The sequence below is a fragment of the Gobio gobio genome, assembly GCF_949357685.1.
Source record: "Gobio gobio genome assembly, chromosome: 20".
Lineage (NCBI taxonomy): Eukaryota > Metazoa > Chordata > Actinopteri > Cypriniformes > Gobionidae > Gobio > Gobio gobio.
Window position 1 is genome coordinate 33,298,375 of NC_137113.1, and position 16,641 is coordinate 33,315,015.

The following is a 16,641-nucleotide window of genomic DNA, read 5'->3' on the forward strand; positions in this document are numbered from 1 at the left end:
CTCAAGTCTTCAGTGATACATGATCCTTCAGAAATCACTCTAATATGATGATTTGATGCTCAAGAAACATTTATGATTATTATCAGTGTTGAAAACAGTTGTGCTGCTTAAAGATTTTGTGGACCATTTTTATTTTTCAGGATTCTTTGATGAATAGAACGTTCAATGAACAACATTTATTTGCATTTAATAAAGCATTTATTAAATAGAAATATTTTGTATTATTATAAAAAAAGTTATTCATAAAAGTATTAATTTCTCTTTTTTAATCTTACCACAAATGTTTGATTAGTTTGGTTTCCACAAATATGAAGCAGCACAACTGTTTTCATCATGGATAATAATCATAAATGTTTCTTTAGCATCAAATCATCATATTAGAATGATTTCTGAAGGATCATGAGACACTGAAGACTGGAGTAATGATGATAAATTCAGCTTTGATCACAGGAATACACTTTTTATTTAATTTTTACTATATATTCACATAGATAACAGCTGCTTTACATTGGGATAATATTTCACTGTATTACTTTTTTACTGCATTTTTTATTAAATAAATGCAGCCTCGGTGAGCAGAAGACTTCTTTCAAAAACACTTAACAAATGTAATGTTTCCAAACTTTTGCCAGGTAATATATATTTTCTGCCTTATTCAGTGATTATTATTTTTTTTTACATTGCATAAAATCCATGGGGACTTAATGTACAAGTGTTAGTACATAAACCAACCATAAAATTGGCATAAAATATAGGGGAAAATATTATACATATTAGTGGTTATTGTTCAGCAGTGTATTTGATATCTTACTGAATTAAAAGCAAGATATGAGATCAATTAAATCTGTCAATTAGACAAAGGTCAGAAAAAACTTGTATTACACCTGACATTTCTGTCCCCCTCACTTCTGAAAAGATGACTAGCCCCTGATCTTACAAGGTAACACGATGTAACCTTGCTCTCATTTGAAATGTGTCCCCACATTAAGTCCTTGAATTTGAGGTTATTGGACCTGGAAAGTCCTTGAAAGGTCCTTGAATTTGAAATTAACAAGGTGTGGGAACCCTGGTTTGAGTTTTGTGAACCTATAAATATTATATAAATTATAATTATATATATTAACTGGTTTTTTTACTGATATTTGTCATTTTTTCATTGACTCTTTTCTTCTTACTCTGTAAATGCATTTAAATTCTTCAGTTTTCATAACAATATCTTAATTTTCAGCAGTGAGAAGTGAATTAGAAGTGAATCTACTGATGTTACATTTCAATGTGCTTGCACTCCATATTACTCTCATGAACTCAGGATCAAATTCGTATTGAATAGAAAAAGTTGATCAGCAGCATCATGGTATCAACAAAGCTTGATTGGTTTAGTTTTGTCAACTTGAAGCCCTGTAACCCTGAGCTTCATGGGTCAGGCCCCTGGCAGGTATGAAGTTTCTGTAAAGGCTGTCAAGTGAAATTCTACAGCTATCCCCCTCAGAGCCATGTGTGGAGCATGAAGTCTAGCTCCCCCACGTCCAGCTCCTCCTCTCTAGATGTAATTTGGGCGTAATTGGTGGAACTAGAAGGTCCAACCACACCCTAACCCGATCTTTAACTCTATCCCTCCTCCTATTAGATCCACAGAGGTGGAAATTGACTAGGTTAAGCTCAACCCTTCTAGAGAAGAGGAGCTGGACTCTGCACCTCGTGCCCTTTGAGGGGCAGCAGTGAACACGAACAGTAGATGGCGCGCTTGCGCCTACCGTTGTACAAAAGAAGAAGAAGAAGTTGTTGTTAGTGTTTGGTTTCAGTTTTCAATAATAGTGTCCGTCACAATGATTCAGACACATCATCGTTTGTGGATCATTTTACCATGTTTTATTGCTGTGTTTGCAGTGACCTTTACATGTGGTGAGTTTGTGCTACCATTTCTGTGATAGCAATATAGTTTAGTATTGGTAGCTTTGTCCGTAACAGACAGTATCAAAAAGAAACATGATAACTTAATCATGTTACATGGACATTCACCATGGAGTGGTTTAACACTTTCCACACATGCCAGGATGACGAAACGTATTGTATAGTTGCCATATCAACATTATTTAGAGAAAAATTGCTTCAAAATTAAAAAAAATATATTTGGAAGATATCACTGAACATTTATTTAACTATAGCAAAATTCAATTTCTTATTTAAGTTAAATTTTCATCTCTGTTTTTTGTGTTTATTTAAAATAAGAGAAATCTGATATTATTTTAATCTTATATCTGTTATATAAAGCTGATATAACCAGCAGAAGACACGAGTCTGTTTTGTACTGATTGTACTAGACATTTGTAAAGTTGTATACCTTTTATAACTATACAAAAGTTGTGTAGTTGTTTACCTTTTTTATATACATCTATGAATGTGTGCAAGCCATTGTTAAAGGGATAGTTCACCCAAAAATGAAAATTCTGGGTGAAGATACAAAAGAAGATATTTTTAAGAATGTTTGTAACCAAGCAGATAGAGCAAATTGACTACCAAAGTAGGGGAAAAAATACTATGGTAGTCAATAGTTGCTCTATCTTTTTGGTTACAAACATTCTTCAAAATATCTTATTTTGTGTTCAGCAGAACAAAGAAACTCATACAGGTTTGGAACAACTTGAGGGTGAGTAAATGATGACAGAATTTTAATTTTTGGGCGAACTATCCCTTTAAATGTTGATGTGTGTATTGGCGCCCTCTTCCGTTCGGACGCAGTCAATGCTGTTGTGTTCTTTTGTAACAGCTCCTGCAGGCTCAATTCTGCTCCTGTTTCTTTGCTGTATGGCTCCTCTGTGGATGATAAAGATCGATAATCGATCCATATCGAGTCTTTTGACTCAGTATGTGGCTGGGAAAGCAGTGTGCTGGCTGGGGAATCGCCAGAGAAATAGACTGGAGAAAGACACCCAGGACGTTCATCGCGTTCAGGAGGAAACTCTGCTGAAGCGCCTGCGCAAACACTCTAAAACAGTCTACGGCGAACTGTACGAGTTCGGATCAATTAAAGGTGATTTATTTCGACGTGTGTATAATAATTGTAAAAAGTCATTCATTTTTTGTTTATAACAAAACATGAGTGTTTAATCATCGATTTAATACATTTATTTCGATTCAATAATTCAGTATTAAATCAAAGATTAATCATCATGTCATGTTTTGTCATAAACTACTTTTTACCAAGCCCACCTGTTACAAAGAAGCCCCAAATGTGTTTTAATTAGTTTAAATGTGAAGTAAACACTTTTATTTTGATAAATTTTCATACATATATGTTTTTTAACACAGCTGATCAGTCTAAACTTTTTATCTGGATGTATCTTTAATCTTATGATGGTCTCTTTAACCTGTTCTTATATCTTATGAAAGTCTGCTATCTTTTTGACTTTTTCTTCTCTCTGGCTGAGTATCTATCAGGTCTTGCCAGGTTGGGAAAATGAAGTAACAATGCCGACTATTTCCATTTTGTACAAGTCAAATCGCCTTTATTCATATAGTGGTTTTTACAATACAGGTTGTTTCAAAGCAGCTTTACATTGATAACAGGAACATAATACAACAAAGTTTGTTTTGGCTGTACAGCAGCTCTAGAAGGAAATATTGTCATTGTCCAGATTAAGTAAGTTCAGTGTTGATTCATTTCTGTTGGGAAAAAAAGTTCTTAATTTAGTTCATTTATCTATACAGCCGCTTTGGAGAAAACAGTGTGGTCATCGTCCAGCTTCAGTTCTGTTCTCATACAATGCTGTCAATGCAGGTCCATTGATTAGGGTATTGCACCACTTGTTATCAGGCAATTCCCTAAAACTTTATTTGATATACTTTTACAAATATTATCAAATTGACAGAGGATCAGTGAGTCAAGATAAATGCCAATAACTGACTCATCGGAAAAGTTGCGAGGGTGAACTTTTTCTTTACAGGTGGCTGAATATGATGCCACATTTCCTCAGAATGAAACCCAGAGGTTTCAACTCATTGGGGAAAACTAGGTGCAAAACCATTACTGTCTACATTACTCTTGACTAAGCGGGCAGGATAGTCCAGGTGAGGGGGCCCTATTTTTAAATTCCGTACTTTTGATATAATGGTTCACTGGCATGGCCGAATATAAGATAAATCTCCTGATGGAACGCCTCTCAGTACCATGGACTTCCAACATTTTAACAGGGTGTTTAAGTTGACCATTTAGCAAAAGCCTCTTACATATATTTGTTTGGCTAATGGCCAGTTTCTACCACACTGAAGTGATGAGTTTACCTGATGTCTCAACAGTAACACCTGGGTTTTTTCATTTCAGGTGATTTATCAAAGACAAATTATCAGTGATAATTTAATGTAGCTTTGCAAGCATACATGCATATCACTTTTGTTTTTTGTGTGTCATCCTGTAATTTCTTAAAGTAGTATCCCTGTAATATACTGGCCATCTGTCCAGGGTGTTTCCCTGTCTATGGCCCGAGATGCTTAGAAGCTTTGCTACAGCATCACCGCAACCCTATACACAGGAAAACCGGTTTGGAAAATGGATGGATTTTTTTTAAAACTTTTTTATTGTTTTAGCCTTATGCTAAATACTTTACATTTTTTTCACATCTACTCTATACCCCATAGTGACAAAAAAGTTATGTGTGATAACTTTGCAAATGTATTAAAAATAAAACAAATAATATTACGTTGATATAATTATTCATTTAAGTTAATAATTCATGCATTCAGTAAATTGTCTTAATTTTATTATTTATGCATTTAGTAAATTGTATTTAGTATTAAATGCATAAGATTTTTTATTAAAAGTGCAACATAAATCTTTCAAATTTTGGCCATTCTGGTTTTTATCACCCCATCTCCCGAAAGGGTTTGAAGGCTCTGGCTGCATGCCACAGATATTCAGTATATAGTTCATTTATGTATATTAGATATATAGTTTAATTTAGTTACATATATTAGAATCATAGGTTTGACAATAGTATATTTTAATTGAAAAAAATTCACAGAAAATAAATCACGCGCAATTACTTTTTACTTCTTGGCTTCTCTGAAATGGAAATAACCTGTGAAGCATGCCACCATTTTAAGACTATAACATAGTTTTCATTTTATAATTTCAGACACAGAAACATTTCGACAGCGCCATCCGGTCACAGATTATGACCATTATGAAAAGTTTGTGGAGCGCACGGCTAAAGGAGAGCAGAAGGTTTTAATATCGGAGAAGCCTCTTATTCTGGCAATGACATCAGGAACGTCTGGATCCAGCCGTATGCTTCTGAGCACCAGAGACACCAACACAGAATTCTTTCTACAGGTCACAACACATTAACATATTTTACAAGTGCAAAGTTTTGTCGACATTACACCAAACACCAGTTTTTACCAGACTTTCTATTGGTCAGAGTATTTATCATTAATTATTGCAGAAATGCATTATTCAGTATGATTGGTTGCACAGAATAACATGGAGAAACCTGCCAGATTCCTTAACACATGTTTAGGAACAGAGTTTTAGAAGTAATGGGCCAATGCAGACCGACTAGCAACAAGTTCGGGGTTGTTGCAAGGGTTGAATATCTAAAAGCTGAACTAATTTACTTCATTTTGTGATCAATGAAAGTAATATGATCATTAGTTCTCAAGGCCCAAATGGCTCGAGAGCATCAGTGGGCATGTACTCTATTATTTTTGTGCACTTTTCTGGCAGGGGGTGACTGTTTGTCTAGATGCTATGAGACGAGCCTTTCCAGCCACCGACTGTCTCCAGAAGACCCTGAAGCTCTTTTACACACCCCTTTTTCGTCAGAGTGAGGCAGGTATTCCCATTGGCCCCAACTCTTCAACCCCTGCCTCCTCTAGACACATGCTGGACCTATACACCACACCAGCACCCGTCTATCAGGTGAATATGAATTTAATGTGATATTTAGTGGCAATATTTGCAAATGTTAAAGGTGTCCTATTATGCCCTTTTACGAAGTCTTGATTTTGGGGTGTACTAGAACATGCTTTCATGCTTGTTTGTTCAAAAAACACATTATTTTTCACATATTTTACATTATTACGGCACCTTATCTGGCTTGAACGTGTCGTTAGTTTCGGTTTCGATGAAGCCCCTCCTTCCGAAATACAAAAAATGTGCTGAATTGGTTAGCTGACCCAGTGTGTTGTGATTGGCACCACGTGTTTGGGAAATGTCACACTCCTTACCATAACCGCGAGTTTCATCTGCTCGGGTGTAAATATTAAGGATGATGTCAATTTCAAACAAATTCATCCTGATTCAGACTTAAGAATGGTAACAAACAAGAGGATCGTCCAGAAATTTCATACAAGGACTTTACAAGCATGGATTTCACAGGACATTTCAGAGTAGTATGTTGTTGTTTTTTTTTGGTAATTTTCTTTTACATTTTAAATACGTTATACACCATTTAATCATGATATTTGTCTGAAAACTATGGCAATACAGACAGTAATTGATCACAAAACCATGGTTAATTTAACTAAGGGGCGGTGAACAGAGCCTAAGCCAAAGCCCAGAGAGCTTGCGCCTGCCACAAACCCTAAGCAGGAGCCCACTTTGACCATGGACCCTCCACTGGTAGAGAGGGTTGTCCCAGAGCTAGAGCCTGAAGTTAATGTCGTCTTGGAGCCAGAGCTAGACACCAGGCGCATCATGTATAAAACTTTTCGTAGATTTCATCCTAAAAGCGTCTTGTTTTAGAATAAATATTAGTTATCAAAATATTTTTAAAAGCAAAATTGTATAAAAGATTTCAGAGAAGAATCAATCTTATTCTTTTCTACTGGCCAAATAGTATTTTAATTGTTTTAAACAAATCAAATGTGTGCAGTTTTGCCTATAAGGTCAACATATGTTTTAGGATGTCTACACAGTCATTTTTTATTGTAAACAGATAGGCCTTATTTTTTTTGCAGGGTAAATATAACTTTCTGACAGCTGACTACAATTGGGCCCTAACCCTGCGTCACTGACAAAGCATTTAATAAAAACATACAAGCTTACCATTTCCTTCAAATTCTATCCTTCACATACAATTGTATTTTTTTAAAATAATTCCTTCTGTGATCTTTATACATTATCATTAGGATACTGTCTGCCTGCACATGACATCAACAGCACACCTCCACGCAGCAGTGGTTATACAGTACTGTCATCAGAACTTTTCAAACTGGCTAATGGACAGTTCCACCAAACAAAAGTGTGTATCATTGATCATTAGGAATATTTTCTGCAATTCAGTTTAAAGAGGAATTATAATTATGTGCATGGAAAATATTTTTATTTGTTTATATATCGGCCCCTGATCTGGTCAGGAGCTAGAGCCAGATGCCATGTCCATCCCGGGGGGAGTTTTGATAGACTTGCGGTTGCCAGAAACGCTGGTCTCATCTAGCTCTCTGTCCCCGCCGGTTCCGCCCGGTTTCCTGTATCCATCTCTTTTACTGGATCCATTGAGCTTTCTGGCTCCATCCTGTTCTCTGGCCCCGCCCCCTCCGCTGGCTCCATCTAGTTCTCTGGCTCCTCTCCCTCCATCTGGATCTCTGGCTCCGCTGCCTCAGCTGGCTTTGTCAGGTTCTTTGTCTCTGCCCCCTCTGATGGCTCTGCCCACTTTTCTGGCTCCGGTTCATCCTCCTGAGTCACTGGCTTTCCTCTGCCTTCAGACTCCACCAGCACAACCACGGATGACGGACCAGCCCATCCAGCTGTAGTTGAGGGACATCAGGCCTCAAGGCGGTGCAGTCTCCTGAGCCCATTGTTTCACCTCAGCTCGTCGACCCTTTTGCTCCACTGTGGCTCGTCATTCCCTCAACTCCACCGTGGTCTATCAGCCCTCTGACTTTACGGGGTCCTTCATTCCGCCTGCTTCACGTTGGTCAGGTGTTACTGGCGTCGGCCGGCTTCTGGCTATGCCTCAGCCTCTTCCACTGCTGGCTCCTCCATGGGCTATTCCTTCAAGTCTCTCTCATGGTCCCTTCCACCACCTTCACCCTTCAAAATCCCACTGTTTATTTTCACTTAGACATCAGAAGCTCCTCTGTCCTCTGCGATGAAAGGAAACAAGGATGCACAAATAAGAAATGAGAAGCACCCCTAGTGTGTGCTTGTCACATGAGGTTTCTGTGTTTCTAATTATCCCTGTGTTAGTTCTTGTCTCCTCTGTTGTCATGGTTTCTGAGTATGTTCCCAGTTATTTTTAGAGTTACTCATTTGTTAATTTATTAACCACACACTGAAGGTTAATAAAGGCCTTCAGAAGCAAAACGATGGGTTTTTGTTAGAAAAATATCCATATTTAAAACTTTATAAAGTAAAATATCTAGCTTCCGGCAGACCGCCTTCTGTATTCAACTTACGAAGAAAGTGTAACGCCTCTCGCAGTTCAAAACGCTTACGCTACTTCTGGCGTCATTTTACACTTTTTACGCTTTTTTCGTAAGTTGAATTATTTATTAATATAACTCTGATTGTGTTCATCAGAAAGAAGGGTGAATAAATCATGGGATAATTTTAATTTTAAAGTTAACTAATCCTTTAACTGTATCAGCGATGACATATTAAAAGTAATATTAAAAACTAAATGAACAGAAACTATTTCAATTTCAAAACTATAACACTGATGAACACACACTTATGTTAATAAAATCATCTGCATAATTTAGTATAATACATGTTAGTCTATCAGAACTGTATCAGCCTTGACTGTTGTCAGTGAATCATTGATTTGCTGCATTCATTTATTTTTTATACGTAATAGAAAACTGAAGCAACTCAAATTTAGTTATTCGAATGAAATCTCATTCATGAGTTTTTGTACTGCTTACGAGTCTTCCCAAGTTGAGTCACAAGTCTTCTTTGATTATGTGCGATTGTTATGTTTAGTTATGTTGTTACTTGAGTCCAAATCAAGTACAAGTCATGCAGCTCGAGTCCACAATGGTGCTGTGCATGCAAGTAACTTTGGATAAAAGTGCAACTAAATTGAAATGTGTTTAACCACAGATTCTGTCTGATCACAACACTAGTATACAGAATCTAAAAGATACTGTTTGTTTTGTCTCAAGGTGCTGAATGAGAGAGATGCCTTGTATCTGCATCTGCTGTTTGGGCTAAAGGACCGTAACCTCGGCATGCTGGAATCCAACTTCTGTTCTACCGTCTTTTATGCCTTCAGAGCCCTGCAGGTACAAGGGGGTCCAAAAGTCTGAGATCACTAATGAAAATGCTTCTATATTACATTATTCATTGAATAATTATATAATAAGCATTCAAATTTGAGTGATCTCCTAAGAAGTAGTGCACAGATATATTTGTCATTTGTTTTACATCATAACTTCCCTTCTCTTTGTCAATAAATCCTAAAACTTTGTTCTTAAAGGTTTAAAACCGTATAAAGATGAACAGAAATGCATAAATGTACTTTGGGTTTAGTGACCAAGGAATAATGCAGAATTCCTTTTAAGTAATAAATGATTTAATGATTTAAATCATTAATTCAAAATTTATTTCCTGGTTTAAAGGAAAAAAAATATTCTAGAAAAAGAAAAAATAAGAAAGAAAAAAGCAGTAGTACCATAAATACTTTTTCAAGGAACTGTTCAAACATGTTCTCATGTTGAATACAGCTAGATGGAGTGCAACCTATGCACTCAATATGCTTGAAATTTTTGTCCCACTCTCATATTTGTCCGATTAGTTCATTGGATTATTACTGACACTGAATAAAGACCCCATGAACGCAACCTGTGTTCATCTGCATTTAGGAACATTGGAAAGATCTTGTTGTGGATGTGGAAGTGGGCAGGATCAACTCCAGTCTGAACCTGAAGGCTGACGTGCGCTGTGCTCTAGAGAAGCTGATGAAGCCGGATCCAATGAGAGCCACTGAGCTCACAGCCCAGTTTGAGAAAGGCTTTGAAGGGATCGCACTCAGACTATGGCCGCAGTTACACCTGGTCCTGGCAGTGGACTCAGGCTCAAACCAGATTTATGGGGAGATGTTACGACAGCAGTACTGTAAAGATGTCCCGTTCTACTCCCCTTTCTACGCTGCCACTGAAGGTGTGTTTGTGTGTGTATGCATGTGTGTACCAGTAGTGTGCAGTGGTGATCAAAAATAGGCAAAATTCCCACTGTTTTATGTTCCAGTTACACTTAATTTTGACACATTATTTCAGGTTAAAATAATTACTTACACTATCAAGAAAACAACAACTAGTGCAATTATATATTATATTATATATTATATAATTTTTTTGTGTTTGTTTTTTTTACCTTAACATTGGGAATAATATTCTATTTATTTAATATATATATATATATATTTATATATTAATATATATTTCTCATCAAGTTTAATTTTTTTTCCCTAAACAGTAACTATAAGAGCACGGTTACATTTTATTTGTGAACTGTTGAGCTGTTCTTTTTAATAGTCAACTCATTTTTGGATCATCATCTCAGTAAACACTGCAGGTGTCGTGATGGTCACAGACAGAGATATACCTTTAATTTCACCAAACTGATTGTTCACTTAAAAACCCTCACAGATTATATTTTCAAGTAATTTCAGAATGTGACATGATATAAACCACCGTTTGTGGTTATGCATGACATAAAAGGGGAGGCAAGAGAGACGCTGTCTCCTACTGAAACTTTAAGAAAAAGAAATTACCTCTTTAGAAAAAAAGGAGATTTATACACTTTTGTAATATTTCTTATTTTTTTTTTTTGTACTGTAGATTATTTTCTTGTTCATTCTTTTTTGAAAACGTAATACCTTCCTTGCCTCCTCAGAAGAAAAACCCTAGTGTGTACATTTCTGAACTGGATTGTTATATATTAAAGCCATGTTAGGCCTTGGTTTTTCATATTTTTCTTGTTATTCATAACATCTTCTCTTCGATTTCTGAAGGTAAGTAATGCTACACTCACCTTGATGTCATGCACTGGATTCTGACTTCAGGAATGATCTCAATTAAATTAAAAATTAAAAAGTTGGAATACTTCACAATCCACTAACTGAAGTTTTAATAGAGATATAGTCATGTTTTTCTATACATGTCTTTATTAACAGTAATAAGTTAAATAGTTATTTTAACTAAATTCCTACTATATATAGTTTAAATGTATTTAAATACAGCCCTGGAAAATACCATTATATGTCTTTGCCAGTTAAATGATAAAGAATACAATTATAGAGACCTCATTTTCAATGATTTTTCTCATTTTCAGTTGACTGTTATTAACTAGTTTTGGATGTGTCTAGCTTTTCAGGAAATGTTATGCCAACGCAGAGCAACTTGATGCAGCGACAGCTGTTATAGTTGGTTGATTGTCTTGTTCCTTTCAGTAAGCAGTTTATCTCTGTCCAGGTGCTGGGTCAATATTTTAAAAACATTATTGAGAACTCTGTACAGCAAAGTTGTGAATATGGCATATACTTAAAGCAAAATAAAGCTTACACACATGCGTCTGTAATTCATGTTTCAGGTTTGATAGGTGTGAACCTGTGGCCTCAGCAGGAGAGCAGGCAGTATCTCCTGTGTCCTCGCTCCATGTTCTGTGAGTTTATACCAGAGGAGGATCTGGATTTAGAGCAGCCCAAAACTCTCCTGATAGAGCAGCTTGAGGAAGGACACAACTATGAGCTGCTGGTCACCAACGCCTCAGGATTATTCAGGTCAGGTACATGATCCTTCTGCTTAACATTTACTTGGCTTTCTTTACATACCCTGCTTTCGCTGCTCTTCTACCATCTGTCTGTTCAGATCTTAAATGGGTATAAAAATAGTGCTGTAATGCACTATTTTTTTAAAGCAGTTCTCAACCAGGGGTCCTCAGAAAACTTATAGCGTGGTCCAAATAAATCTTAAAATTATTAAAATTTTTATATTAACAAAGCCTTAAACGGATAGTTCACCCAAAATTCAAAAAAGCTGGCCGATGCCCATCTTTATGTAAATGAATCTGTTGAACACGACGTGACTATCCAATAGAAGTAGAGCACATGGAGATGTGGGGAAGTCTCTCGTGGGTATAAAGCACAACATTCCCCACTGGCTCAAAAGCACGCCCATAGCGGTACACTAGACTGGTGAGACCGTTCTCCACGAGAACACAAGTCTGTTCTTTGCATCTTGAAATTGAGATACAGCCATTGTCTTGGTCAGTTGGGGGCCTTGCAGTCAAAATGGTTGAGAACATCTGCTTTAAAAACACACCAAATGTTGTTGTTTTAAAAAAAAAAAGTGAAACAATCATATTTTAAAAATTAGAAAAGTAAAATATTGGTAATTTATTTTTACTAAAGTGACATTTACTAAAGTGATCATCTATGTTTTTCAGGTATCGCGTAGGGGATGTTGTGAAAGTAGTCGGGTTTCATAACCAGTGTCCAAAAGTGGAGTTTCAGTATAGGTACGCATGTTTGTTATACATATCTAATCAAGTGGTTTTCAAACTGTGATACACAGCACAACACTATTTCACACTGTTTAAAAAAATAGTAAAAATTTATATATTTTAGTATTTTAATTGTAATTTCTTGTTACAATAATAAGATATCTATACTTACCTTTAAGATGCTGACGTTAACATCAGCAGTGTGGATTGTGAATAGGTCATATTCTCTGCTGTAGCTCCATTCCTGCAGAACAAGTTTGCCCAATGGAAAGTTTGAGAAGCACTGATCATAATTCTGTTATCGTTTCTTTAACATGTGTTCAGGCGTGGTCAGATGTTGAGCGTGCGTGGTGAGAAAGTGTCTGAATCGCTGTTTTTGAAGGCTCTTAAGAGGACATTGACGCAGTGGCCAGGAGCCAAACTCATAGACTACAGCTGTGTTGAGAGCGGAATTCTAGGTAATGTTTGAGTTTCATCAAGTTCCAAGTTCATTACAATTTAAAATAATTTACACAACAGTGGATATTCACCTACAAACAATTGAGACACAAGGCTACTTTTTGGGAGATAACTTCATTTTCAGAGAAAATTAGCTACTGCTGTGTCATGTGAATAAATGGCCATTCACACCAAAAGGGTTTTTGTGTCACCTGCGCTGTTTTTCAGTTGTTCTCCTGTGAAGATGCACTAAATGAATGTCTTTGACCATTTTATTGCTTTTTGCCATTTTCGTGTTTTGAAACGTGTCTAGAGACGCCTTTGTTCTGCTCAGGTGTACAGTCTTATAGAAGTGTGTAATAGTTACATGAATGCTAGACATACTCAAAAAAATTCTAACTACTGAGCTGAATTTTAAACATGATCATAAGAAACATTTTATTGTTTTGGACACGGATGGAAATCTGTGCATACCCTTAGATGAAATCCTACAGTTGCCAAATCATTTTTATTCAAGTTACACTAATAGTAGTGATATTAATATTTAATCAGTAATATTAGTTACCAGTGTTGGGGGTAACGCATTACTTTTAAATTCACAACAAAATATGAGTTACTTTTTCAAATAAGTAATGCAAGTTCATTTGTTTTACCATTTATTGACTGACATTCTCTCCCTATGTTGAGAGAAATCGGGAGTAAGATGCAGAGGTGTTTTTTCCTATATACCGACTGTATAAAAACGAATTCGGTATTCCTCAAAATAAATAAAAATATGAAATGCAAACTCAGAATATCATGCGAAACCTGCAAAAATGAAACATGTTACATAATACATAATGTAACAAGGTTAAAGGCTGCAGGAAAAAGGATGCGGGATCTGGCGAATATTCAACATTATACTTTAATATCAAAATAAATAAACAACAAAACAGAAGTAAGCCCCTCATGAACAACTGCAGCATATAATATATGTATTTTACAACACTTCAGCTTGTGATTCTTAAGTGGGGGTCATTTTTTAGGATTCTTTACCTAACCTAAGATCCTGACACCTTGCACTTCTGGAGACTCCAGGTTGGTTGCAGTTCTGGAAATGGTGGCGCTGGAGACTAAAGGGTTCCTGATGGTTTCACACTTAATTCTTCACCTTAATTCTTAATTATTTTGCAGTTAACATGTCTTTTCTTCACCACCTGTTTTTGTCTGACCCTGCTGACCCAATGAGCATTTCACTGTCCAATGGTCACGCCTTAACTGCAATTTCTAGTATTGCATCCTTCTCATGGGCATTTAATAATAGAGTTAAATCGCTTTTTGTGGCTCATTTTATCTGTAAAAGAAAACGTGCCTAATAATTCTGCACACCTGAATATGAAGTGTTTTTCATTTCCAGCCTTCATGAACAATTATATATCACTTATAAATGATTAAAAACAAAATTAATAGTAGTTAACAAGATTAGTGTGGTTTGGAATTGGTAAAAAATCAACATGCCTAATAATTCTGCACTTGGTGTATAATACTGAAAGGTAAATACATGAAGTAAAGTTTAATTTAATTTGTTATTTGTGTTTGCTGTAGGCAGTGCATCTGGGATATCTCAGCCGCATTATCTTGTGTTTGTTGAGCTAAAGGGTGTGAGGAACCTCTCAGAAGAACAAAGATACAAGGTGACTATAATGTTCAGTTAAAACCTTTTAAGAAACCCTTCTCTTTAACTGCTCATATTCCAGATTGCTTTTCAAATCCAACAGTTAGACCACTGCCTACAAGAGGACTCTGACATCTACAGATCCTTCAGGATGAAGGGAAGCATCGGACCAATGAGAGTTCAGCTCGTTCGCGATGGAAGTTTCCAAGAACTGAAAGATCGCATGATGGCCTTCTCTAGTGTTTCGTCCAACACCTTCAAAATGCAGCGTGTGATACGTAGGAGAGAGTTTGCAGACTTTCTACTGCAGAGGGCTTTCTCATGAGCATTTCAATTAGAGATAAATGCTTTGATGCAAAGCTGAGGTGTCATTTTTGGCAATGTTAAAATGGTTTCTCCTATCCTAGTTGTATATGCAGAGACTGCTGTAAATAATCCATTGGTAGGGCAATTCCCTGAAAAGTGTAACAATGTGCCCCTGTCGCATTTTGGAGTTTACAGCATTTAGACCAGCCAAACATGGGAACAGGCTCAACCAGGGGCATGAGTTGTCCAACCAATGGAGGTGACAAGCATAATTTGGGAAACTTGTTTGCAGATCTGCTTAGGGCTGCTAGAGTGATGGTTCTTGGTCCTGGAGGACCCCAATACTGCACATTTCAGATCTGTCTCTTATTTTAGCACACCAGATTTCTCTCATTAGGAGGTCTATTATATTATATTCTGTCATTGTACAAGGTATCTATACATTGATTGTATATTATATTATATACAATGTATAGATACCTTGTACAATGACAGAATTTTTTAATAATTTGTTATTGTATGTTAAAAATACATATAAAAACATAAAATATGCAAGAAAACATTCTGATTCGTCCTATGGTCATTTAAATCCATTCACTGATTGTTTCTGTATTTTTATTTCATATTTGTATATAATATATTTAACTTATGGAAAAAATGTAACCGACGCAACATAGCGTAAGCATTTTGAACTGCGAGAGGCACTTACACTTTCTTTGTAAGTTGAATACGGAAGCTACATATTTTACTTTATAAAGTTTTAAATATGGATATTTTTCTTGAATGCACTTTTTGGGGCTTTCATTCACTGTCATTATAATGCTTGGATTAGCCAGGACATTTTTAATATAACTCAGACTGTGTTCATCAGAAATAAGAAAGTCATATACACCTAGAATGGCTTGAGGGTGAGTAAATTATGGGATTTTAATTTTTTGGGTGAACTATCCCTTTAATTACATGTATCTCTTTTCCCAATTAATGTTACAATGTAATTATGCATGTAATTACTTAATATTAATTAACAACATGTACTTACTTGGGCATTTCCATCTACTAAGAAGCAAATACATTTTTTTGCCTTTGTTCTCCCTCATTCATTCATAAAGTGTGAACGATCGAATGAAATTCCTTCCTAGGAAAATCAAGTACATAACTTGTCTTGTTCTGTCTATTTTTATAATGTATATTAATGTTTTTAAAATATAATTAACATTATGCAATTATTGTGTATTCTTCTGCCACATTTGGGCAACATAAAAACGTCTGTGTTAATCTCATTATTCATATTTCTTTATTCATTAATTAAATTTGACAAAAGACAACACAGGTGCATTTAATAAGGTGATTATAAAAAATGGCCCGTGGAAATCATTTCCAAGAGTGGCAAATATTACCCCTTAAAGGGATAGTTCACCCAAAAATGAAAATGTTCGCCTTCCATATTCAACTTACGAAAAAAGAGCAACTGGCACAACGATGATGTTGAATAATAGCGTAAGCGTTTTGAACTGCAGGAGGCATTACACTTTCTTCATAAGTTGAATACAGAAGGTCGTCCGCCGAAAGCTAGATATTTTACTTTACAAAGTTTAAAATATGGATATTTTTCTTACACAAACGCATCAAATCACTTCAGAAGGCCTTTATTAACCCCTGGAGCCATATGGATTACAATGAGAATGGATGGATGCACTTTTTTGGGCTGCCCTGCCATTCCCTGCCATTATAATGCTTGGATTAGCCAGGACATTTTTTATATAACTCCGATTGTATGCGTCTGAAAGAAGAATGTCCA

General features: G+C 36.0%; 1 protein-coding gene across 1 annotated transcript; it reads left to right on the top strand.

Annotated features, from left to right (window-relative positions):
* The first annotated feature begins 1,700 nt into the window (after window positions 1–1,700).
* ghdc (GH3 domain containing) lies at window positions 1,701–16,115 on the top strand. The gene is made up of 11 exons (XM_079846148.1): window positions 1,701–1,902; window positions 2,768–3,031; window positions 5,133–5,329; window positions 5,723–5,917; window positions 9,106–9,225; window positions 9,805–10,102; window positions 11,534–11,723; window positions 12,389–12,460; window positions 12,770–12,903; window positions 14,468–14,556; window positions 14,641–16,115. Exons 1-11 carry the CDS (start codon window positions 1,827–1,829, stop codon window positions 14,860–14,862), a joined length of 1,857 nt encoding a protein of 618 aa, XP_079702274.1. The 5' UTR covers window positions 1,701–1,826; the 3' UTR covers window positions 14,863–16,115.
* The last annotated feature ends 526 nt before the right edge of the window (window positions 16,116–16,641 follow it).